Below are 26,099 nucleotides of genomic sequence, written 5' to 3'. Positions count from 1 at the left end.
CCTTGTGGCTCACAAGGAGATAACCACCCACCCTGGAGCCCAAAAGAGGACTTTAGTAAAGGCAGAGAAAACCCTTAGAAAGCCAGAGGTGCAACGGGGCTTTGTTTAGGCTGCTCAGTCTCTGGTGTCCATGGTAGCGCAACAGCAACTGCTGCTTTTCCACAGCCTTCAACTCTAGTTGAAGAATGTGTTATGTGGAAAGAGAGCTGGAGAGCAGGAAAAAATGTGTCTTTAGAGGCTTTTAGAGGGTGCTCCCCACTTACGCATGGAACGTAACTCCTGCATAAGTGAGAGTACACATGCACTAATCTTTTTCATTCTGGAAGCATAAGTGATACCAATGAATTAATAAAAAGTAGCATTCTTTTCTCTCTTTTAGCACACACATGCACATACACACAACGTTCACATTTTCATCTAACAGACATTGAAAAGCGTAGAACCTGTATAACAGCCCTGCTATTCTTCACATCCATTTTAATACAGTGGTACGGAGCACTGACAGAGGAAAATACTGTGCATCACAAAAGTCACTTTTGTTCATGATTGTGATAGAAGACTGTCTTAGCACAATCATATTTTTGTAGCCATCAAATCACTCAGACAACTGATATTCATATTTTATAAGCAGAGAGCAAAAACATTAAAAAGAAAGAAGGCGTATATAAGGGAAAGTGAGTCGTTGCACTTCTGACAAGGCTTAAATCCCAGGAAGCCAGTGTCTGTGAGCCAAGAAAAGGCAATATAATATTTAGGCACATCTAGGAAAATGCTTGTAAATTCTACTGGTCCAATGAACAGAGACACCGTTTTCATAATTTTATCATTGTACTCCATGGCTGACTGATTGTCAGACCAATGCCAAAGCACAAGTTCCCATTTGAGTGACATATGGATTCAACCAACCAGAGAGATGTTAGAACATTAAATACCACAAACAGACAGGACAAGAATACCAAATTAGCACTCCGGTAACCATATACGCTAGTAAAGACCTAGGGTTATTCTCTAAATTCTCAAGCCCTTCGCAACATAATAAATGCTACCTTCTCTAGATAAACAGCTTCACACTTCATAAAACTGAAATACATTCTGAGAAACAAAATCTCAGAAGGAATGCTTGGAGAGAAAGACCTTAAGAAGGTGAAAGTGTGGTTTCCAGAATACTGAAATGCACATATTTAGGAGGTAGAGAATTCAATGTAGCTTTCAGCTCTAGCACATGGAAGGAAAATTTTTAACCTTCATGTAAAGCCATTCTTGAGAATAAAATATTTTAAGTGTAATGTAAACATTTTAGGCAGTTAAATCTAAAACATGTACAGTATTCCATTTGTTATCCAACATGTTACAGCAGTCTTGATGAAAGGGGAGGAAAGAATTCTTAACATTTCATTTTAACTAGCAACTTCCTAAAGAACATTTAGCTATTTCAGCTTTTTTGCATGACTGCCGATAGGGTAAGAAAAACTAAAAATGTGTAAATGCTCAGACTTTTGACATTTCTGAAGCATTAATATGCCTTAAAAAACCAACAACAACCTGGATGCGTCATGTCATAAAATGCAGGTCCCAGTTCTGTTGTTTAAATTCATAATCAGTTATTTTATAAAAAGTCAAGCCCAATAAATTGTTTAGGAATATATAAACATAAGCTGCTTCTATCCACATTGTGTGAAGCATTAAAATACTGACAAGAAATGCCCAATTTAAAGGACAAAATTCAGAAATAATATTAATTAACAACAAAAATCCCTAAACAGCTTGGACCTCAGGTATCTGGAGGAATGGCTTGCCCTGTATCAGCCTGCTCAGCTTCTTACATCTGCAATAAGACCCTTATTGTTGCATCACCACCCAGGCAAGTTCCTTGAGTAGTGACATCATATGGGCCCTTGTCTATGGTGGTGCCCTGATTATGGAATGCGGCAACATTACTTACATTTTGGCACCAGGTTGAACTTAACTGCTATCCCATAAACACCTGGGCAGGAAGCAAATTGGTAGGCTAGAAGTACGACCTGCTCTTATTTAATTTGGGTTGTTATTTTAATTGTTGTTTTAAATAATTGCCAAATTATGTTGTAACCGTTCCATGGATCAAGTGATGAAGGGCAGGTTAAAAATTCACACAGTAAATAAGCAAGCAAGCCTAATATGCCAACAAGAAATAAATAGAAATCTGTCAGCAGTCCTCATCCCAGTTTCAGGGAATCAATATAGCAGTTAGAATGTATTGTGAAGGCAAGGGCAGTATAAAAAGCAAAGCAGTGCTCTATATAACTGCCTAGCATACTTGCTCATGCACTGTCAGATTTTTCACTTGAATATATTCAAATAGGTAACCTGGGATGCACTGACTAACTGTACCGAATCTTACATAAACAAACATCTAATAAAAGGAAACATTTCTAGAGCACAAAGGTTATGCATTCAACACACTTCCAGTGTACTCCTGATGGAATTTTGTTACCAAATTTTTCTGCTGCAAGCAGCAATAATACTTTAAGAATAGCAAATGCATCAAGGATAGTCTGTTCAGTTGACTTTTAAGAAATATATTCTTCTATTTCTTCTTGTAGGGCCTGCCCTCTCTCCTTCTGTAATCTTCATAGAACTCTAACCTGATGGTTGCCATTAATTTGATTCTGAATTGATTCTAGAATGTATTTTAATTAATTGTGCGGTTTTATGTACACTGTGCTATTTCTACCTGTTGTTAGCCGCTCTGAGGGTGGGATACAAATTATTATTATTATTATTATTATTATTATTATTATTATTATTATTATTATACTACACTACACTACACACAGTTTCCCTACTCTAGATGTCTCTGCAGACACATGTTGTTGGCTGTACTATACAATGCCATTTTGTTTTGCTTCTTGTCCCAGTATTTCCTTTTTCTTTTTCACTGTGTTAAAATAGTAAAGAAAGACATGTTAAGAAAAAGATGCATTCCTTGCTGTACAATTTTAATACAAATTCTCTTATCACATTTAGCTTGAATTTCCTACTGGGAGAAAAGACAATAGGGAAGCAAAACATATAGGCCACAATCTAGTGCTGTTTAATGCACCACAGACCCACTGAAATCCTGGAGTGGGTGGGTGTACCTCTTGATAGGTTTCACCAGAATGCAGTGGTGCTGCTAGGCATGGACCTCATGGCTCAAGTCTAGGGCCCTCGAAATGATCACCCAGAGAGCAGCAGATGATAGGGCAGTGGCGAACAAGCCTAACACCGGACTCTACAAGGCTAATGCTGATGACCACAGCATTCTTTCTTCTTATTCTGGAAAACATTTTACAGCCTAGGACCAGCCAAGTTTTCGCTTCCAAAATTTACTACCGTTTCCCGCAACAACATGGTACTTTTCCCCGAGTTAATGGGTTTACCACCAGTGCAGCAGAAGCAAACCTCACTTTATTCCTGTAGTCATGGGAGTGATGTGATTTAATTGAATTTAAAATGTGGAACTACACATTTTCAGAGCGTGCCTTATTTAAATCAGGGTTGACAATTATTTTTTTTATTTGACTTTTTTGCTCTAAGATATCAGGAGTGCAGGCAAAGTTGTAAAGCGTACAATAGCAGGAGGGAGGGAGAAACTAAATATTAATTGCATGTTTCGTAATAGAAGTTGCATGCATGGCTAACTAAATGGCACCCCTCCCCAGAAATCTATCTGAAGTTACCTAGCTGCACCAATGTCATAATATAGAAAAATTAGGGGAGTCTCCTTGGGAAGGTTACCCAGAAAGATTTAGGTTCTCTCACTTTTGCCCTAAAGAGTCATTGCTGGTCAGAGTAGACAATATGCGGCTAGATGGACAAATAGTTTAACCATAGTATAACTGTTTGCTTCCTAAGCAATCATCTAGCCATTTATGTACTCAGCACATTTGCTTATAGTAATGGCATTACCTTCTTAACCTACTGAAATGTCACTAAATATTATTTTAATTCTTAACAAGCAAAGAAACAAATAAATATTGAGGTTAACTTGCTCCTGAATGTCTAAAAATAATACTAAAGTAGATGTTTTGCAAGATCATTAACTGCAGATTTATTATCACTTAATAAAAATTAACTATGCCGCCTAAAGCATGCTAAAAGGATCAGGCTAAAAATAAAAAAGAGTAAAAGTTATCTTTACTAATTTCATATAAACACAACCAGAAATTATTTTTTTAAAAAGCTGCTAAGATCATGTTATTTTTGTAAACTGCAGAGGTTTTCTTAAAAGCAAGTGGTATATGTCATGAAATTTTGTTAAAGAAACAAATAAATCAGTGTGGTCCACTGAGCAAGTATTTTATAGGCTTCAAGGAAGACAGCAGTTGAGCTGACATAGTGAAAGCACACACAGTTATCTGTAAGTTGTAGGCAACTCTGGGGACGGGGCTGTTGCATTGCAAATCTGGGACAGGGGCAGTTAGCAGAAGGACAGTTGCCCCTTGTGACTGGGATTTACAGACCCGTGATGGTGAAGCTCACGAGAGGGCCATGGGCTGGGCACTCTCTCTCAGCCTACTTCACAAGATTGTTGTGATGACAAAGACAGAATAATTCCTTATGACCCTGACCAGCGATGCAGCTAGGTAACTGTTGACCACTTACTTGATGGTCTCACAAGAGTCCCAATCAGACTCCCATGTGTATTGCTTCCGTTGTGAAGCACACAGATAACATTTATCTTCCTCCTTCTGCAAACACACTCACTGGTCATTCCATGTGTGACAACTGGAATATATTCCAAAAAGGGCAAACAAAAAAAACAGTTTGCCAGATTGATAACAAAATAATAAATACTCTGAGCCTATGTATTTTGCATTTTAAATTCACATGATTCATAGTACCAGAATGACTGCAGGAATAAAATGAAATTTGCTTTCCCTGGAAACAAGCACCTCTTTGTTTTAAAAATAAAAAAAATAATGGATAATAAATGTTTAATGTAAAAATAATAGAGTGTGCATCTGCAACCATATACATGCATGGCTGACCAACCCAACTATATATATTTTTAATGGGAGGAGAATCCCAGCCTGGTCATGCCAGCTGAACAAGAGGCCTGCTTACCACTATATTCATTTGCCCATTTGGTTTGTTGCTGCATGGGTGGTTATTCCTTCCACCAGCATGGAGCTGTGAGACCCTTCATTCCAGCCTAAGCCAAAAGGCTGGCTCTGATCTAAGAGGGAACCCTCATTGATACACCTTTGATTCCAACTGCGGTGAGCAAACAGACAAAGTTTCCCCTGAGAGTTGCAAGATGGCAGCAAGGTTATATATAAAGATAAAAATGTTGAGTCACATCAAACTAAGTCATCCCATTTGTGCAGGGACTTCCAGTTAAGTAACAGAACTTATCCTCCTTCTCCTCCCACCACATGCCCCCAAATCTGTTCTGGGGGTGCACGGGAAGAGGAAAGGAAGGGGCATTTCCATTGCTCAGATAGGATGGCTTTGCCGGATACAGCCTATTGAGAATATAACCATGGTGAACACACCTCACATAGTCATGAGGAAGTTACTGCTTCTTTTTTGTCAAGTCTAGTCCAACTGCATTTCATTTAGTCAGTAAGAAAGTTCTCTAAGACGGTAGTTCAGTATGAGGCATTTTACTCAGAATAAGGGAAGTTTCAGTTACCAGAATGGAGGACAGACGCTGAAAATGCAGAATGTAGAGAAAGTTAATGATGGTCTATTCACCTGTTTCAGGAACACTTGGTTAGATGACAGTCACTGATTATTACTGCAGGGCTGGGATTTTTAAGGCAAGTACTCTACATAAATGCCTATTTCAATGGGTTCTAATTATCATAATGAATGGCTGGATATACCTTCAGATTGGGCTTTTAAAAAACAATTATCAAATTCCACTAATTTCCTTGTACTACAAATTGCTATTATACCATTACAAGGAGAACCCAAATCTTTAACATTACTAAATATAAGGCACTGAGATCTAAGGCAGAGTTCTCAGACTATGTATAATCCCCCCCTTCTTACTTTGCTGAGCATTTTACAGCTATGTTAATGGTCCCCCCTTCCTTGCATAACCTATTTCCCAATACTTGGAGCAAGCATTCCCAATTGTTTAATCATGGCTGAACAATTGAGAGAACCATCACACTTCCCTTGCAAAGCATGAATTAACTATCATTACCTCCACTGCACTCAAGTGTAATACTCATACTAAAGTTTATCACAATTAAGGCTTTTAGAAAAGGTGCAACAGGTTTTTATAATGTAGTGTTCGGGATATCACTTTCAGCTGCTGACTGAAAAGAGTTGGTGGATATATATATATATATATATATATATATATATGTGTGTGTGTGTGTGTGTGTGTGTGTGAGAGAGAGAGAGAGAGAGAGAGAGAGAGAGAGAGAGAGAGAGAGAGAGAGAGATAATAGCTCAGTTCATAAGTAAGAAACATATTGTAACTGCAGCCAATCAACAGTGTGTGCTTTCCCTCCTTCACTTAGCAAATACTTGAAAAGAAATACAAAAACAAAAGATTCATAAAAATACACCACTTTTTAACATTAGATTTTAAAACATTTGCTGCCTCCATCTGTCTTTTCCAAACAGAAAGATTGCATGTCAGTGAGTCATGATTTCATCACTATTTCATGTAATGCACTGAAACAGCAGCAGGGCAGGGGGCGAATATTAACAATTTGAAGAAGCTTTATGCAATACTTTCTAGTATTGTATATGACAAAAGCTTTTCTGGTAATAATACTATGTTAAAAGAAGCATCCAAAACAACAGCTTCCAAGTTTTAGTGCATAGCCTCAAACACTTCACTGCTGTATGACTTAACCACCCCCCCCATAATAAACTAGAATTATATTCGGATTGGTTACCTGCAATGGCTTTTAAAGGACTAGAAAAAGGAATTTTCTGTTTAACTGAACATAGGCAGCAATGAAAAATATTGCATTTAAACTAAACACATGTACAGTTAACACACCTTTTAAAAATGTTTTAAAGCACAGCTTTAAAAAAAGGGCAGAAAACTAATGGCATGCTGAGATCAAAAAATACTGCAATACTTTTCAAGGACAACCTCAAGGTAATACTCAATGACAGTTTTTAGAGCAGATTTTGTCTAGCTGTATAATGCTAGTTCATTGGTCAGGTGCTAGTACACATTACTCATAACTGTCCTTGGACTTCTTATTCATAAACATGAAAATGTATTTTAAAAATGGAAATACGTTGTGAAATCACAACTCAATCACATTTCATATAAGTTATTCAGAGAGGTGTCTTTTTCATTTGTTCTGTCTGACCTAACCTGAATAAAAGTGTTTCCAGGTCAGATGTGGGTCTTTGCCAGGACAACATCCAGACATTGGCCCTGTCCAATTGGTTTTATAGTTGCTCTTCTGCTGGTCAGTCCCTCTAGTGTCCTGCCTAATTACTACTGCTGCACTAATCTGCCAAATTACTGCTATCACAGTGGCAGGCACACCAGCTAGGGAAAGCCAATGTACTTTGGGGCCCTTCAAAGTTCTTAAGGAGAGAGCTGTGCCCCCTCAATAATGAGTGGTAACATTCTGTGTGATGTCACACAACATCATGTGTGATACTAAAGTGACACTAAATGATACTAAGCCTATATCACACCCCTGCTGGGAGCTTTCCTCTAAACTAAAGTAGTCCCGCCATGTTTACCACTTCTTAATAAGGAAGAAGATACTTGCATCTTCTGAATAATTTTAGCTGCTCTTTTCTATACCTTTTCCATGTATATGACATCCTTTTTGAGATGCAACTAGAACAATACAAAAGATGCTAAATGTGGGTGTACTATAGTGTTTAAAAGGGGGAAGGAACTGGCATTATGATTCTTGCTGTTTATTTCAATCTCCAATTTTTAATCATTACAACACACTGAGCTAATGCAGTCAGTGAGTCATCAAGAATTACTAATACCTATTTCAAACGTAGAAGCATGAGCTTGGATGAAAACCCACACTTGTTAGGTGCCACAAGACTAGAAGCTAGCCTGGCACACTAAACAATAGTTCCCTACTTCCTATGTAACCAAGAGAAAAATATAGACACTTCGGCCAGGAAAGAGATACTGCTAACTGAAATCCTTTTGCACTTGGGAATCTGGCAATCAAGAAGATTTCACCCTTCTCAATTTCAGAATGTACAGGAAGGAGGATAGCTTTTGAAAAAAAAATCAGAAATGTTAGCATCCAAAAGTATTCTGCTTATTACTTTCATGCTACTAATTCATACCTCTTCTATTAATAAAATTAACAGCACCAATATCAGGATAAAGAAAACGGAAGGGGCACTGAGCACTGAGCAGGAAGACTCATTTTTCCAGCTCAGAACTATAGTCAGACCATCAATTTATCTTACTATCTTTTTATTGGCATAAATCCTACTTTCTAATGGCTGCCTTTTTCCTGCCTGTGAAAAATTATTGGGCAGTTTACACTAACTGCTTTCTGTCATGTTTCATTTCCAAACACCTTCTTTTGTCAGTTTATTCCAATCAACTCCAAAATAGACCATTAATGTGAATAAAGAAGATCTGTCTTCCAACATCATTAATGAGATGATTCAAAGAGTAACTCCATCTCCACTACTCCCTGCCCTAAAATATAAACACCTCACATTTTGCAACTGACTCCCAAAATCTTGAGATATGCACACACATCTGCCTAAAAAAAAATTAAACCATGCACACAAATATGTGTATCTTTTTATGTGTAGCTATACATATTCACTGGATTTTATACTCTGAACCATGAAGGGGAAAATGGTAGGATCAGAATTTCTCGGGGGGGGGGGGATGGGACAGAAAGAAACCTCAGTAGGTGATAAGAAAAGAGTTAACTATGGTGAGCTCAATGCATTTCAAGTATGAAACCCTTCTTCAAGGTCAGCTCTCGTAAGAACACATGGAGCTGCTTGCTGGATCAGATCAAACAACCACCTACTCTGTCATCCTGTTCCCACAGTGGCCAATCAGATGTCTCTGGGAAGCCGGCAAGCAGAACATGAGGGCAACAGAATTCTCTCTACTCGTGTTCCTCTGCAACTAGTATTTAGAGGCATGCTGCCTCTGATACTGGGTGCGGTACATAGCCATCATGACTAGTAGTCATTAATAGCCCTATTCTCTCCATACACACACACACACACACACACACACACACACACATTTTCAACAGAGTGGTGCCTTTTGCTGTCTCGTAGATGCACTATGTACTAAAACAACTTCTTTCCAAAGGCAGTCTATCTCAATCAGTTCACATACAGAGGTCTTCAAATTTCAAAAATAAAGCAAATGACCAGCTTTAAATTTTCTCTAAGGGCAAATCATTTTTGATATTAGACCATTTTAGCTAAAATTTCAAAAGCCACAAAATAAAACAGCTGCAGCTTACATTTGCCTTGGTTCAGAGAGAAGACATTCGGTATCTACATTTCAGAAGCATGTCCTGACTTAGGTAATAGCTAAGGAACAAAAACTCAAGAGATTTATGTGTGGCAATTTATATGTGGTAGAACCGGTGATGAATCATTCCTGCAGTTGCAACACTCTTCAGAGATGTTCTGAATGCCACCAAAAGAAACCACAATACAGCGTGACCAGGCCCTTCTGAGGTAAGGACAGGTGATCCTTCCAGAGCTTGCTTCAGAGGTGTTCCAAGCACTTTTGTAGTACCAAATGATAGATATGAGTGTGCCATCCTCTCAAGCTTAGGGCATGGGATCTCACAAAGCATTTTGAGGGTGCTGCAAGAGTTGAGTGCGACATTAAGTACAACACCTGGCCCCTACCTGAACTTGGGAAGCGGGAGGTCAGGATCATGGTAATTACAAATATTTGTTGGTTACCAAGGCTTAGCAAAATTTGTGGATCCTGTATCATATACAAAGATCCGAATATATTTTCACTCATTTTAAAGATTTGTAACCAGAACCATATGTTGTTGTTTTTTCTAATCAGTAATGCAGGAAATTGAATCCATATATCTTGATTGTGGATCAGACAACTTTCAATCCCATGCAAAATCAACCTTTGCAGCTGTGAACATTTCAGGTGGTTTTGTTCACTTTGGGCTTTACTTTAATAGCATTTTAAGGGAATCATGAACATAAAGTGGAACATAAATGTTCACTAAATAGGTTTTAGGATTTTGAAAGGAAAATGTCCTCCTAACTTTTAAAATATATAATGCTGCTAAGATTATAACTGCCTGCTCACTGCCTGAAGAAAGTAGTGAATAGCTTAACTATTCTCTAAAATAATTAAGGGCTACTAGTCACGATGGCCATGTTGTATCTCTAGGGCTCTGAATACCAGTTGCTGGGAATCACTAGTGGGGAGAGTGCTGTTATACTCAGGTCCTGCTTTCAGGCTTCCCATAGGCATCTGGTTGGTTACTGTGGTAAATGAAGGCTGGACTAGATGGGACTTTGTCTGGACCCAACAGGGTTTTTCCTATGTTCTTATAATAATAATTATTCAGGTATAGTACAACATGGCTCCTGGGCATTAAGAACATACAATACAAGTCACTGGCTATTAATGGAACCAAGTAATTGTTAGTAATTAAATCTACGGCATGGTTTAGTTTTAATATGTTTCTTTGTGGTCAACTCTTGGAAAGTATATTGCTAACCAAAAAACTTTTAAAAGAATTTATTGTTAGCAGGCAGAAAAGCCAGGATATATGTGTAAACAAAGAAATGAAACTGTCCAGTTAACACTGGATTCTGCCCTTCAGTTTATGAACCTAAACATGTTTTCTTAAAATTAAGCTCCACTGAAAATGGGACACATCCAAATGAATATGCTAAGGACATGGCCAGTTTTTGAAAGGTTAGTGTTTCTCCTTATAACCCACCCCCTAAATTATCAATTTTACAAGCATGAGTCAATTCCCTTGTTTCCTTAGGGGTTGAAAAATTATTGACTGATTGATTGTCAAGAGTGTGCACTCAAATACCAGCCCATAGTTTTCAGTTAAAGAACAATCAGAATTCTTTTTTAAAAAATTCTGAAGAGGAGAGGGAGAGTGATTACATGAAAAGTTTAAATTACATGTAAATATTTGGACATTAAAATCATGATGCTCTGCTGCTGCCTTTACTGTGCAAAACTACAGGCAGCAAAATTATGTCAAAAACAGATCTTCCATGTAGCTCAACTGGTAGAGCCTGAGACTCTTAATCTCAGGGCAATGGATTTGAACCCCACGTTGGGCAAAAGATCCCTGCATTGCAGAGGGTTGAACCAGATGACCACTTATGGTCCCTTCCAACTCTATGATTCTATGAACAATATCTGTATTCTCCCCCAAAATTGTGTGATAAGGATTTTCTCATGGTTAAACTATTGATCCTACACTCTGAATACTAACCAATTCATACAATATATCTCTAGGGTTTTTTATTGCCATCAAATAACAACCCAGTTCTGTAACATCACTACTAAAGGTTTTTTTTTTGTTTTGTTTTTTGCTATAGAGTTTCCCCCCATTAACGCTACTAGTTACCTAACTTTAATAAGCACAAATCTTTCCTTTCATAAAAGACAATTTGGTGTAAATGACAAAAATAAACATCATTTAAAACTTGCTTCCTCAATGTATCTTTTTTAAAAAAATCATTTTTATTGATTTTCCAATAAAAACAGCCAATCAGCATGTCCACATCATAATCCAATTAAAAACAAGAAACTAAAATAAAAAAGACCAAATTGTAATTACTAATTTTTCCAGGCTCCCCATAGTCTGGACCTCTGAAGCATATCTTCCTCAATATATCTTCAACAGGTGAAAATATTCTCAGTCTATGAGTACCCTAGACAAGGATCATTCCATCATGATCCAGGGACCAGATGACTCGAGTTGTGACTTGACATAATTATTGGAGGAAGGGGCATGTAAACAATGCTCCCTTGCAGGTCATCTCCACTTACTTGAATGAACTCCAACTAAGATGGGTTATTTCTAGGTCAGTCTGAGGTAACACAGCTGCACCAATGTTATCACTGGCAGACCCAGAAATAAATCAGGAATTCTCACGCAGACTTCATTTACTACTTGTGAAGCTATGAGGGGACTGGATTGGTCACTGTGACTGAAGACTTCATAACCTGGTAGTAGAAAATGAAACCAAATCATTGTGCAGGCAGCAGTACATAGCTCAGTGGTACAACATTTGCTATCGTGAACTCCAATTCAATCTCTGCTATCTCCATTTAAAAGGATCTCTAGTAGTATGACTGAAACAAATATTTAATCAAGACCTGAGAGCCACTACCAGTGAGAACAGAAGGACTGGGCTACAATAGCCAATGGTCTGAAACAATGGCAGTGTTCACACATCATAGTTAGCGGTCCATCATGAACGTGCAGGTGGTTCCTGCTTTGCTCATCCCCTAGTGCAAATGGAAGCAATGACTATTATTCCCAGCTCAGCATTACATCCCAGCCAGGGATCGTGGTTTGTTGGGATCAAGAAAACGAGAAACCCCAGATCAGATGTAATGCTAAACCAGGGACTGTGAACTATTGCTCCTGTTGGGGGGGGGGTAATGTGAGGCCTGGAGCAAAATGGCAGCCATCTCTGCAGTTAGAGTAAACCATTAATGATGCTTTGCCGTGATGTGCAGACTAGGCTAGCATAAGGCATCTCTAGACTAGTATAAGGCATCTTAGTACTGCATGTCAATTTTTAGGTTCTGTCAGTCATACTTCAAGGCAGGTTATCAAATCCAATTATTTGGCAATATTTGCAGCAACAGACACTTCAGTGTGTCTGTGATGTTGACTGGTACACCAACAAAAACTTTGGTAGCATTTTCATTCCAAGAAATTCTCAGCTGATCTTTCCTTTTTTAGATTTATTTAAACCAGGAAAAATCGGTCAAGTTAAATCAAGAAATTCAAAGAATACAATGCCAACAAGGCCTTAAGTACTTTGCACTGGATTACATCCAATATTTATTTCCTTCTGTTTTACACACTTCCCCTGAGAATCTTCAGGGGGGTTGCTGATTACTGAAAAATTATTGTTTCAGTACAGAGTAGGGTATGATAACAAATTGATGACTTTAACACTAGAGTGATATTTAGTTACAACAGATTGTGGACACGCAGTGAAGTGTAGAGACAGATTAAAAAGGCACAGGGGTTCTATGCTGAACCATATTCTAAAGCTCCCTTTCCCTTTGATCCCCTGCCAGCATTTCAAACACATAGGCAGGCATGCACAAATGTAATAAGTCCATTTCCCAAAAGCCTCCTTCACTCCTGTCCACTTTATACTGCCTTTCCCTTGAAATTTTCTACATTACTGACAGTATTCCATTCATCATTCTAGCTGTGTTATCGGTATTGTAAATTTTCTTACAGCTTGGATCATCGTAAACACTCCCTGTTGTGTGATGAGGAAGCAGTCACTGTGGCTGGGTTTCAAAAAGGGAATTTGGAGCATCCAAGAATTTGGGCATGCTTAGCTTGTTTAATGTTCTTTCCAATTAAACAGTAGAGTCCCATCAGCTTCAAAGGTAGCTTGATATGTTGCATTCATCCCAGCCGATGTTCTGATATTCTATTTGTTCTGGAATTTTAATAGGAGTCCAGCCTATTGAGGTCAGACTGCCAGTTACAGAAATATTACCTTGTGGTCTTTATACTGAAAAAAATAATACAATTACACTACAGAACGCACCCTATCCAACTACCCAGAAAATTAATCTGCAAAAGTTACTAGTCCATAAAACTTTACTAGTTCACTTGTTTCTGTGTATGAACTGTCTCAAATGGTTAGTTTAAAAATAATGCATATCCTCATGTATAGTACCATTCATGTGAACATTAACACCCATCACACATGTATCACTTCAAAACTCTTACAATTTGGCAGTTATATGGAAAACTACAATTCATGGAGCACTGCATAAACTAAATAGGGTTGTCATCAGCATAGGTTTTGGAAAAGTGAAAAGTATAACTAGTAAACTAGAAGCTTGCGTAAAACCTCATTTTAGTCATACAATATTTACCTGTGCAAGAGAGTTAAGCAAGCAAATTTTAACCTAGTACAGTGGTACCTCGGGTTACATACACTTCAGGTTACATACGCTTCAGGTTACAGACTCCTTGGGTTAAGAACTTTGCTTCAGGATGAGAACAGAAATCGTGCTCCGGCGGCGCGGCGGCAGCGGGAGGCCCCATTAGCTAAAGTGGTGCTTCAGGTTAAGAACAGTTTCAGGTTAAGAACAGACCTTCGGAACGAAGTAAGTACTTAATCCGAGGTACCCCTGTATGGCAGAACTGTACATCTCTATCCCCACCATCTCACCTGTTCACTTTTCCTTGCAATGAGGGTGAGATGAAAGGTAGGGAAGGAAGAGTCTGGCACAAGGCATTTTCCATATCTTTTTCCTTCCCAGGCACAGCTCCAGGGAGAAAATGTAATCTGAGCACAGCCAGTTTAGAGTATCCAGGTCATATCTATTTTCTGAGTGACAGTGCAGCACAATTCTGGGTCAATGTAAGGAATAAGAAGACTATACCCTTCTATATAGTCGTTCAAGTATGTTAAAATGTATGTTACACTATGGATGTGAGAGTTGGAAGGTAAAAACTTAATTCTTTTATGGATTCTAGACCTCAGCCATTTACACTAGTATTAGATTCTAAGTAACTCTACATTTTTCATATTTTGCTCACAACCAGGTCAGAGACTGCACTGAACACACAGCAGTTCAAAACAATGCAGTAATTAAAATGTGTACGTTTAATTCAAATTCACTGTAAAAAATATCCGTGGCTAATCACTAATTGTTCTATCAGCCTCCATATTTCCTACTGCTACCTCCTTGTTTTGTTTTAAGAACAAAGCCATGATTCAAAATGGAAGCCCAGTATATAAACTGCAAAATGACTGGCAAACCTTTAGCCGATCAAATTATGTGTAAGCAAAGGCATTCTTTCCCAGTGGTAGGCGGCCGCATGCCAAGGAACTATGTGCTAGAACTTGTCCTGTACTACCTGTTCAAAGGAAACTGCGCAAGAATATTTCAAGCTCTGACACATACTACTTTGTGCAAAAACATCCACAGGAGTATTACAAAAAGACAGCAGTGATGTTTCAGCAAACCCTGTGTCAAAGGAAAATGCTCCCCTGCATTTTTATCAGCAAGCAAAAAATGAACCATCATACCTTACATAAAACTGTATCACTAACACCAATACCGCTTTGGCAAAGTTCCTCTGGCCCTTGCATTTTGGATTCTAGCTCTGTTCTGTACAGATGGAAGTGAAACCTGCAAAGTTGATACCACATCGTGTGCTGTTCCCTGAAAGTATACATTAAACCCATAATTTTGCTTTTCTCCTTTGGAGAGGTTTTATTTTAAACAAAACTTTTCTGTCTTCTGTTAAGGGCTGCTGCAGATGCAGTACTGGTATTTAACCACAGCTGGTGCTGTATTTATGCAGCTCAGGCTTCCTAGATTTTCATCTTTTAGGAAAGAACCTGGAACAAATTACAGTGGTAACCTCCGGTTGCAGACGGGATCCATTCCGGAGGTCCGGTTGGATCCCGAGGTTTCCGCAACCTGAGGACTGCTTCTGTGCATGCGCAGACCACTTCTGCGCATGTAAAATACTTTCGGGTTTGCCGCCGAAGTTTATATAACCAGAGGATTAGGTAAATGGAGGTAAGACTGTATTTCAAATCTAGACCACAAAATTAAGATGAAGGTGAATGTAGAGGTTAAAAGGAAAGGGGTTACAACATATAAACAGTAAAGGGTCTCCTTAACACCATTTCTGAAAGCCATCTGGGGAAATTCCAGGCCTACACAATCACAATTTGACAGGAACAAAAATATTTTATTTTGCATGAAAGATGTATGGACAAAACAAAATCGAGCAAAACCTTGTATCTAACATACAAAGTTGAAAACCCAAGTTTGTGTGTATATGTGAACATCTAAACATTTGATGCTGATTCTGAAGTCTAAGATATTGGGGAACAGATGCACTAGATGCAAAAAAAAAAAACCTGTGTCATCCTTGCTACAGCAGTATAAGAACAAAACTACACTTTTTATACCCCCCCCCCACTATCCTCCACACCCACCCATCCCACTGGGAAGGTTTTGGCTTTTTCTTTAAATGGGCTAACTTTTGACGTTGGAGCCCAACTGGGGGAAAACAAGCTGGAAAAAATGTGTATTTCGACAAGAGAACTAACAGGTAGGGGAAGAGACAAATATCAGATTGGGATTGCATCCTAACTTGAGTATTTAGAAACTATAAAAAGAAAATTTCATTGTGAAAGATTAGCACCTGGAACTGTAACACTGGTAGCTAAGTATCTGGAATCCACTTGATTCAAGTAAGTCTAAGAACATCTATACCTTGTACTTTTTAATTACAATATTTTATTAAATGTTGTTTCCATGCACACCAGCAGCAGATATAACATGAAAACAATGTAAGTTGAACTGTAATTTGGATATGAATTTTCAAAAGGTTCAATGTGACAAACTGCTGAAATCAAGTATGTTGTGTATGGTATGTTCAGTGTTTTCTTTTCTTTTTTCCCCATTTTATCTTATTTTATGTGGATGCTGGCAAGCCTGATCTGTGAAATGTATAAAATAAGTGAAAAAGGGATACAATTTGCTCTTTTCACATATCACAAACAGATCTCACTTATTTTCCCTAGAGCACACTGCTTCAAATTGAAGAGTGAAATTTGTTTTCTAATGTGGATTATGATATGTTTGAGCTTGCAAAATATTTAATAGCATGTCTGACACCTATTTATGATTTAATCCTTAAATCAGTAAGTAGAGTAATGTTGCCAAAACAAAACAAAAAGGGGGGGGGGGGAGAAGAGGATATAAAAACCTCTGAAATAATATTGAAAGCCTGGAGTCCCTGGGACTTTAAACTAATCATTGAAACTAATCAGAGTTAGCCTAGTTCAGCATAATGACAAACTCCAATAGTTTTCACCAGAAGAAGAGTCTTCTGTCTTCTCACAGCAACACCCTAGAGCAGCCTTCATCAGTTTAGTGCCCTGCTAGCAGGGGCTGCTGAAGCGTTGCAGTCCAAAATATCTAGAGGGCACCAGGTTGGCCAAGGTTGGCCTAGAAGGAGAGGGCAGGGGGAGCTTGTGAGAGAGGAGAGGGAGCTGCTGCCCATGATTGTAGCACTAAATCATGCTTTAATGTTATATCTGAACCAAGCCTACAGATGCAAATCAGAACAGCATAACAACCAAAAGTGCCACTTACAGCATTATGCGCAAACCACTTTAAAATGCAATGAGAAAAACGCACCACCGCCACATCCACTCCACCTGCTGCTTTCTCTCTTCCCTGTAATCCTACACCCTCCTCATTTATGGTGAGCAGCAGGGGGACAGGAGGATCTTAGTGCTGTCTGAATGTGGCCTTTCTTCTATTTTCCTGGTGTTTCCGCACCTGAGAATTTCCTCATTTTATATAACCTTCCACACAGTGTAAACGCCACTTCTGGAAATCTAGTGGAAGCTTAGTGCTCATGACAGTGTTGTTTTCCTGGGGGGGGGGGGGGAGGGATTCTTTTTGCAACCCTGTTAAAATCAGTTTTGCATTGTAATTTCACATGACAAAACCTGAGGTGGTATCCTGGTGTATGGTTTCCCCCCACCGTTTAAAATTTAGTTGTGACATGGTGGTATATTGATTTTTAAAAGCCACAGTTCTGTAACACAACAGATAGTGCAGTGTAAAAGCAATGTTAGAAATTGGGACAGAAGCACTAACATTATTTCCAAGAAAACTAACACAATAAACCCCAAATCTGAATGGAGTCTTAATTTAAAACCTGACACCCACCATAGCTCCAGAAGTGGTTATATGGTGCCCCAGTTGCCAGCCTACACTGTATGGCTCTTCTTTTACAACTGAACATGGGCCTTTGAATATAAGCAAGCCTGGTGCCTTTGAAATATAGATATTTAACACAACAGCTAATGCATTATTGAATGCATACGTCTGAAGACACAGCGGCAAACTTTGGTCTCAATGCCTTTTCCAGAAGGTATTGTGTCATCCAGCTGAATAAGCTTTGCTCTCCCAATGCAGCAAGCATTTTCTGTTTAGCCTACAATTTCCGACATCATTGTAAAGATAGAAATCATTATAATGTTTCTATTTTCCATAATAATGCAATTGTGCTACTTTAGGGATTTTCTTCAGTAAACATTGTTGGATGACCACTGTTAAGATGTAGAGCTAAGCTACCATAAAGTTTCTTTCTTGTGTCAAATTTGATTCTGTGATTATCCATAATCTATGCTCACCTCCCTCTATAGAGTGAATTATACTTAATGGAAGGGATAATTCTAAAGGAGACAATACAACATAAAGTCTTATCCTGCTATGAGAAGTCTTTTTCAATTTAGTCAATGAGGCTTAGCATCAGACAGAAAGGGGGAAAAGACTGAACATTTCCCAGCAGTACAGCATACAAGCATACTCCCTACTTAAAATAATCTTACTTATACATAAAAATGTGTAAGGCTATGTGAATGCTGACTTCTATACAAGGCAGAGGGCAACTTCATAGTGTTATGGGGCAATCAGCAAAAGTGTAAAAAGTGTTAAAAGCAAAGATTCCCCATCCAATCCCCAAGATAGCATTTTATATGTTTAAAAAACTTGTGATAATTACATCGGTATTCCCATAGGGCATCTGCCACCTCATTCACTGAACACTGGACACCTTACAGTGGTTTAAGATTTCTTAACCCTAGTATGCAGAAGTGCTTGCAAGGGGCATGCTGTTCCAAGAAAACTTGTAGCATCCTAGGATGGCTATAAGGAGCCGAAGATGCCTTTGGGGCATTAATCCTAGCATTTGGTGCTTTGGGGTTTTTTAAGGTAAACAGTCCCGTTTTGTGGTTACAAGGGCAAAGGTAAGACTCTGACTCTGTTAACATGAAACACTGTGCTTGGCATTGCCATTTCCCTATACGTTGCTTCCTCCGTGCCCACATCTGCCTTAAGAAAATACTTGCACTGTGCAGTGCAACATCAGTGTTATTCACTGCCTAAAACTGCGATCAATAACTATGCTAATAAAATGACCTTTTGCTCTTGTCCCTTGGTTTACTGTTAGATGGTCACTTCTGATAAGAATTGTCTGCAGGAGATGTGAATCTCCCTTCATTTCATTTCCACAACCATTGGCATTTGACCTGAGCACGTGTCTATTTAAAATTTAAAAACTTAGACACATGGGAAATGGGTGGCTAATTTGCATACTCATACAGCTATTCTGAAACAATGTCATTTAGTATGGATGAAGACTTGGGCTCATGCACTCCCACCTCTCCTCTCCTCTTAACCCGCCCCCCCCCAGCCTGTTATTCTAAAGCAGCAATGCTGCAGCAAGCAAAGGCTCTAACAGCTCAGACGGCTGCCAGTGGCTGCAAAGCCAGACAGGATGTGTGTGACTGCTGCCATGGAAACAAAGGGGCAGTCCATCCTTATTGAGCACAGGATATGAGCTCAGTGTGTGTCATATGACCTGTACAGGATGTACATGGGTCTTGCCGGGAGTCGCCGGAGGGAGGTCAAAGGAATTCAGCCGGTGCCTGCAGATAGGCACATACCTCTGACCGAGCCTGAATTCCAACACAGCCAGGAGGAGCAGCTAGCCAACATTTAGTTTTACAGAATCTCATCTTGTCCTTGCATATATGGTTTATCAAAAACTATGCTTAGTTTAACAAGCCATCTTAATAACCTATGGTTTGAAGTTAGCTTATTTTGGTTTTTCTGACCAAAGTTTATGATAACCCACCATCTTTGGTTTGTAAACAATGACAAACTGAGATTTGGTGAAAGTGAAACTAAATGCTGGAGAACATCTTCACTGGCTACAAAGGTGGAGCAGAGGGGCGCACACAAATTTGAGGCTTTAAACCGGGTTTCCTCAAACTCAGCCCTCCAGATGTTTTTGGCCTACAACTCCCATGGTCCCTAGCTAGCAGGACCAGTGGTCAGGGATGATGGGAATTGTAGTCTCAAAACATCTGGAGGGCCAAGTTTGAGGAAGACTGCTTTAAACTCATTCTAACTTGTGTACACAGCGCTACACCATGGTTTAGCATTACATGCAAACACAGGGTATGCGACGCAATTATATATTTACACAATAGGATGTTGCTCTAGTCAACTATACAAGGGCTGATGCGTGCCAATGTGTTATATCATTTACTCAACAATATAACTAATTGAAGATGCACTTTCTTTGGAACACATTTCAGGTAAGGGGGACTGCTGATCTTTTGAGAAAAGTGTGCATCTTTACCTACTTTCACAGGATCCAGCTGAGCTGATATGACTGACAAATAATTTTATTCTGTTGAATGGAGTTTAGGAAAGGAGGCCTTTCATCCTGATGAATCTGACTGACACCTTCAGACCCTGCCCAAAGACACGCTGGCACTGCACAATTACTGTGCAGACAGGTTCTAATAAACTTCCTTTAATAAAGAAACGCACTGTAGTATAAATAAGAAGTTGAACTTTTTTTTTATAAAAAATATATATTTAACAATACTTCCATGAGTGAAATTTCAAATTCTATTGGTTTCAAGGCCAGCAGCATAACTGTGCAATGTACTGAAGCCTATAAATATATTTGGCCTGATTTTCAGAGCTGTTGAATATTCATTACTTCTGACTGTATCAATATACATTCAGATCCTTCATTGATTCTGAACAGTTGTCCTATTAATTTATATTTAGTATTATTCCTTTGTATTTCTGGGGAAATGTAGCCACCTAGGATTAGGGTGACCATACTAGGGCAGGGCTCCTGTACCTTGAAGAGCTAGCTGCTTTAGACATTATCTAGATGTGACCATGGCACTTCTTGGAAAACACACTGTACTGCACAGTGGTAAAGTAGGAAAGGGATTAGTGTTTTAAAGAAGAAGTCGTCTTATTTCCCTCTTCACACAGTGTTTGTTTGCCCTTCAGTTGCCTCACTCCTGGTTGTGTTTCCTTTGAAAGGGCTCACTTCTTGTTTCAGACACTGAAACACATCTGCGGTGAAAAACATATCAGAGGGGAGTGGCTGAAGGGTTCGACATCTTGTTAGATCATCCACTTTAAACATTCAGAATGTTCAATTAGAATTTCTGCCTTTAGGCGGTACATAGTTCCGCCTTGCAGTGGAGCATTGGACCTCCCCTCTTTTTGTCCTTGCAGATTCTATCATGTAGACATGCAGGCCTTTGGTATTCTTACAAAATGGCTATAATGTTGTTTTCCAAGTATACTTTTATAAAAATATTTCTGGGTTCCTTCCATACATATCCAAAATTTAAAAGACCCAGAATTTCATTTGTAAAATATTATACGTATGGGCAAATCTGTTTGAAGAACATGTTATGAAATATCAACATTTTCCTTCTTAGAGCAAAGCATAGTACAGGGTCATCAACTTGTTTGGACACGTGGGCTCAGTTTCAAACCACAGTAATTGCTAGAGTGCTGGTGGCAGAAAACTCATTCTGAATCGGACCACACACAGGTTAGAGCTCAACGTCGAGCCTACCAAGTGGCAATAATGATGGCGAAGAGGACCTTCTTCACCGCCTCTATTGCATCTGCAGAAAACAGCAGCAGGAGACTCTTTCAGGTGTTTCACAATTTAATGGAACCACCCCCACTATTGGGGCATGGTGAGGACCCCAATATCTCCTGCAATGATTTTGCAAAGGTTTTTTGCAGATAAAGTCACTCAGATTCATAAAGAGATAGACTCCACCGTGGGAACAGGGCCGGGGCAGGTGAGTGCCAGAGTCCTGTCTAGTCAAGTTGCATGGGATCAATTCCAATCTGTGCCTCCGAGGATATGGACAGGCTGCTTGGATGAGTGAAACCGACCACCTGTCTCCTTGATCCTTGCCCATCCCGGCTCATAAAAGCAAGCTGGGAAGGGCTGGGCAATGGGCTCCACGGGATGATGAATGCTTCCCTCTGTGGGAGAGCCTTCCCAGAAACACTGAAAGAGGCAGTTATTATTCTTTAGACCCGGCCAATATGGCCAACTATCGTCACAGCTGTCCATGGAGGAACAGGTCAATTCTGTGTCCAGGGTAGCTGTCTACCAGCTCCATCTGGTGCACAGGCTGAGACCCTACCTGCCTGCAAACTGTCTCGTACTAGAGCTGTGTATACTCTAGTTATATCCCGTCTGGACTACCACAATGTGCTCCGCATGGGGCTACCTTTGAAGGTGACTCAGAAACTACAACTAATCCAGAATGCGGCAGCTAGACTGATGACTGGGAGTGACAACCAAAACCACATAACACCGCTTCCGGTTCGTTTCCAAGCACAATTTGAAGTGCTGGTGCTGACCTTTAAAGCCCTAAATGGCCTTGGCCCAGTGTACCTGAAGGAACATCTCCACCCCCATCATTCAGCCCAGACACTGAGGTCCTGCTCTGAGGACCTTCTGGCAGTTCCCTCATGACAAGAAGTGAGGTTACAGGGAGCCAGGCAGAGAGCTTTCTCGGTAGTGGCGCCCGCCCTGTGGAACGCCCTCCCATCAAGGAAATAAACAACTATTTGACTTTTAGAAGACATCTGAAGGCAACTCTGCATCAGAAAGTTTTAAATCTCTAATTTTTACCATTTTTTATGTTCTGTAGGCTGCCAGAGTGGCTGGGGAAACCCAGCCAGATGAGTGGGGTATAAATTATAAAATTATTATTGTTATTGTTTTTATCATTGTAGGAACCATATATAGAGTATAACCAAACCACACACTACAATCTGTTCTATTGGCTGCCATAGAATGTTTCTAATTTCAGCAGGGGAGGAGGCCCAGTGTGTATATATGTGCCTGCAGCTATTGGCAAGCCATGGTATGGTAGATCTGCGAGATGGAATAACTTCAACTCACTGGCGAAGGAAGAGGGGGCGGGGGAGCACACCGCCCCCGGCACCACGACCCTAGTGGGGTGCCATTGTGGCTGGACCCCCACCGCGCTGGGAGCCATGCCCCTGCAGGTAGTGAGCCACCCCCCCGGGATGCACGCCACGCCCTTGGGGCGTGCGCCAGCCATGCCCGCGCCTGCTCTCCGCTCCCGGTGCCGGAGCATGAAGCTCTGCCACTGCTTCAATTTCCATTCAACTCAGTATTGATCTTTTTCTGATATTCCACATAATTCTGCTGAAAAGTCTCATGAATCAGGGAAAGCTGTACCTAATTTCCTTTCTCAAAATTAGCCAGTTTACATGGACAATTGAAAAAATGATACCTTCTTCATCACATCTTACATTTCTAGCTACATATCTACCAGATATTTAGCCTTATAAAGGATGTAATAAATGGTAATAGCAATAATAATAATAATAATAATAATAATTTTAAAGCTCTGAAGAAACAGGTTGACAGCTACCAATGTACTGTATGTCCATAATAGCTCCTCCTAGGTATCCCGTCTTTCAAGACAAGAGCAGGGCAGCCCCCTGGCTAAGAAGGGAGAGTTTTAAAAGTTTCTGCACAAATCACATTTTGTTGCATGGTTCCACTTATCTGATATAATGCCTACAGCCACAAAAACATAGTGAACTCAACAAAGAGGGCTTTTTAGAATCAATCCATAACAATCTGAGCCAACTTACCACTTGGCTTTATTCAAAGACAACTTGCTACCCTGGCAATTTAATTGACAAACTCATATTCTTGAATTTTAGTCCTTTACAAAAAGGCAATAATATGCAAGCTAAATGAAAAGAACTGGATTCAGATTATTAGAGGTTCACAAATGAAACACATGAAGCTCTGGAGGCTGTCCAAAGTGAAATCATTTCTAGGTGTTGATGTCCATTCAATAAAAATTCAATGTTGTAATTATCTTCTTACTGCTTCCCCAAAGAGTTTTAGTAATCATAACCATAATATTTCTTAGCCAATTATATTAATGCCGCAAAAAGACAGACAGGGCCAGCAGCCAATCACTGTGCCAGATCACTGCCTTCAGATGGATACTTTACAATTAGCCTACAATTCGCAAGTGAAAAATGCAACACTAATCTTAAAATAACAAACAGTAAAAATCCTTTTAAAAAATAAAGAGTATGCTTGGTTAAACATGTAGCACCTCTAATTAAATTATGGAATGAAGACTCTTATCCTCTTTACTTCCACAAATAACAGGTAACAGTCAGTTCTAATAGCTCTATTAAGTTACACCAAAATACGTTTCATGTCACTATTCAACTAAACAGCTCATCTCTAAACAAGTAAGGCTCCGTTACTGCAATCCTGCCAACTAAACCCCACACTGAATGGTTCACTTTGCTCCATAATCACATGCAACTTTCTCTGTATGGTAATATAAGCTTATATTTATGCAACACATGTGGTCCATGTTTTCAGAAGATGAAACACAATACCTCAGCAAAACTGTGAATGTATAGTTACAAGCTAATTAGCCACTTGTTGAATATTCCATGCCAATGGAACAAATACACTTTCCAGGCAGGTCATTATTTTCATCTTTGTCATATTTAACATCAAATAATAAAAGAAAATTAATTCTAGTTAGCCACGTGTAGAGACAAAATGGTGTTTTCTCTTCATTATCAAAAAAAGGGCCTTGTGCTTATAACAGAGCACAAGCTTCAATAACAAGCCTGATCAGAGATTTGCCGGCATAGTCTCTGGGTAGCCTTCATCTACTATACCCATTCAAAAAACAATGCCTGCATCCTTGCTAATATATGCTGAGTATGTAAGTAATTAACCCTCTGAGATATGGCAGAGAAGAAGTTGTCATCAACAGGAAAACCTAACTTGACTAGAAGAGATCCATGCAACTTACATGATCTCTGACAGGTGGGGGGGGGACCTCTGCACTTTAGTGAGTGGCATGGATACAAACACACACACACACACACACAGAGAGAGAGAGAGAGAGAGAGAGAGAGAGAAACTGACACAATACATACTTATAAAGTGTATGCAAAAATGACATTGATCACAATTATCTGAACAAAAACAGGGTGATTTCTCACTCTGAACAATACTGTTCTTATTTCAGGAAACTATCAATAGCAGAAAAAGAAATTCAGCTATCGTAAGAATTGCTAATGACAAAAACGAGAGCCTATAGACCAAAAATAAAGATTTTTTAATGAATTCATCAACCATGATGCTAACAAAGGAAATACAACACTGAAGACAGAGATAAAAATATAGATATAAATAGCAAAAACAGTTATCCCCCAGCCTATAAAAAATACCTTGCTCTGATATGGAATATTTTTACTCTTTCATTTATTTCTTCATTCAATTTATATCCTGCCTTTCCTCCAGCAGAAGCTCAGAGCAGCAGACACAGCAAAGATAAAACATTGAAAACACAGCTACTAAAAACGGCTTAAAATTTACTAAAACACAGTTAAAACATTTTAAAAACATCTCGGGGGGGCCTGTTGCAGCCTAAGTATTATGAAACTAAAAAGATTGCGGGCCAGGAAAAGGAACTAAAGAAGACATGTGCAAACAAAATCTCTTCACAAACCTGTTGCTGTGGATACTGCATTCCCCCCATGGAACCTGGAGTCCGGGATTGCATTGCCATTGGAAAGCGCTGTTGTCCTGGAGGTCCATATGACTGCCCTGGATATGGACTGCTTGTCTGAGTCTGGGAGTGAGGGCTGTTGCCCACTGCAAACAACTGAGGCCTTTTCATTACCATTGGATCCATTGGGTTGCCCTATTGATTGAGGGGAAACATAAAATAAATGTATAAATATATCATATGAAGCCTTTGTTTGTGTATTTTCAGCATGTCTTCATTCCGAAATGAAATCTGCTAAATGTCTTTCGACACACACACAGAAATGGTAACTTAATTTCAGCCTCTGAAATACAATTCAGAAGAAAATTTAGCAATAAGGTTCCCTTGCCAGATACATAATGGTGAAGCTCTTCAAGTGCACACTTGGCAATGAGAAGAAGCCATTTCCATGCTTGGTTCCTCCCTACTGGATT

General features: G+C 39.3%; 1 protein-coding gene across 14 annotated transcripts in view; it reads right to left on the bottom strand.

Moving 5' to 3' along the window:
- Positions 1-26,099, bottom strand: part of ARID1B (AT-rich interaction domain 1B) — a 356,667-nt gene that overhangs the window by 295,859 nt on the left and 34,709 nt on the right. For 11 of the 14 annotated variants that reach the window (XM_081854279.1, XM_081854287.1, XM_081854289.1 and 8 more), the window contains exon 2: positions 25,627-25,821. In XM_081854279.1, the coding sequence (XP_081710405.1) occupies positions 25,627-25,821 (195 nt within the window). Of the gene's footprint in view, positions 1-1,770; positions 1,796-5,519; positions 5,643-7,474; positions 7,571-25,626; positions 25,822-26,099 lie in introns of those variants that run through there. The other 3 variants (XM_081854284.1, XM_081854282.1, XM_081854283.1) reach the window with 3 other exon arrangements.

The sequence above is a fragment of the Podarcis erhardii genome (genome assembly GCF_964252035.2).
Source record: "Podarcis erhardii genome assembly, chromosome: 3".
Lineage (NCBI taxonomy): Eukaryota > Metazoa > Chordata > Lepidosauria > Squamata > Lacertidae > Podarcis > Podarcis erhardii.
Note: the sequence above shows the minus strand (reverse complement) of the source record. Positions and strands in the feature narration are given on the sequence as shown.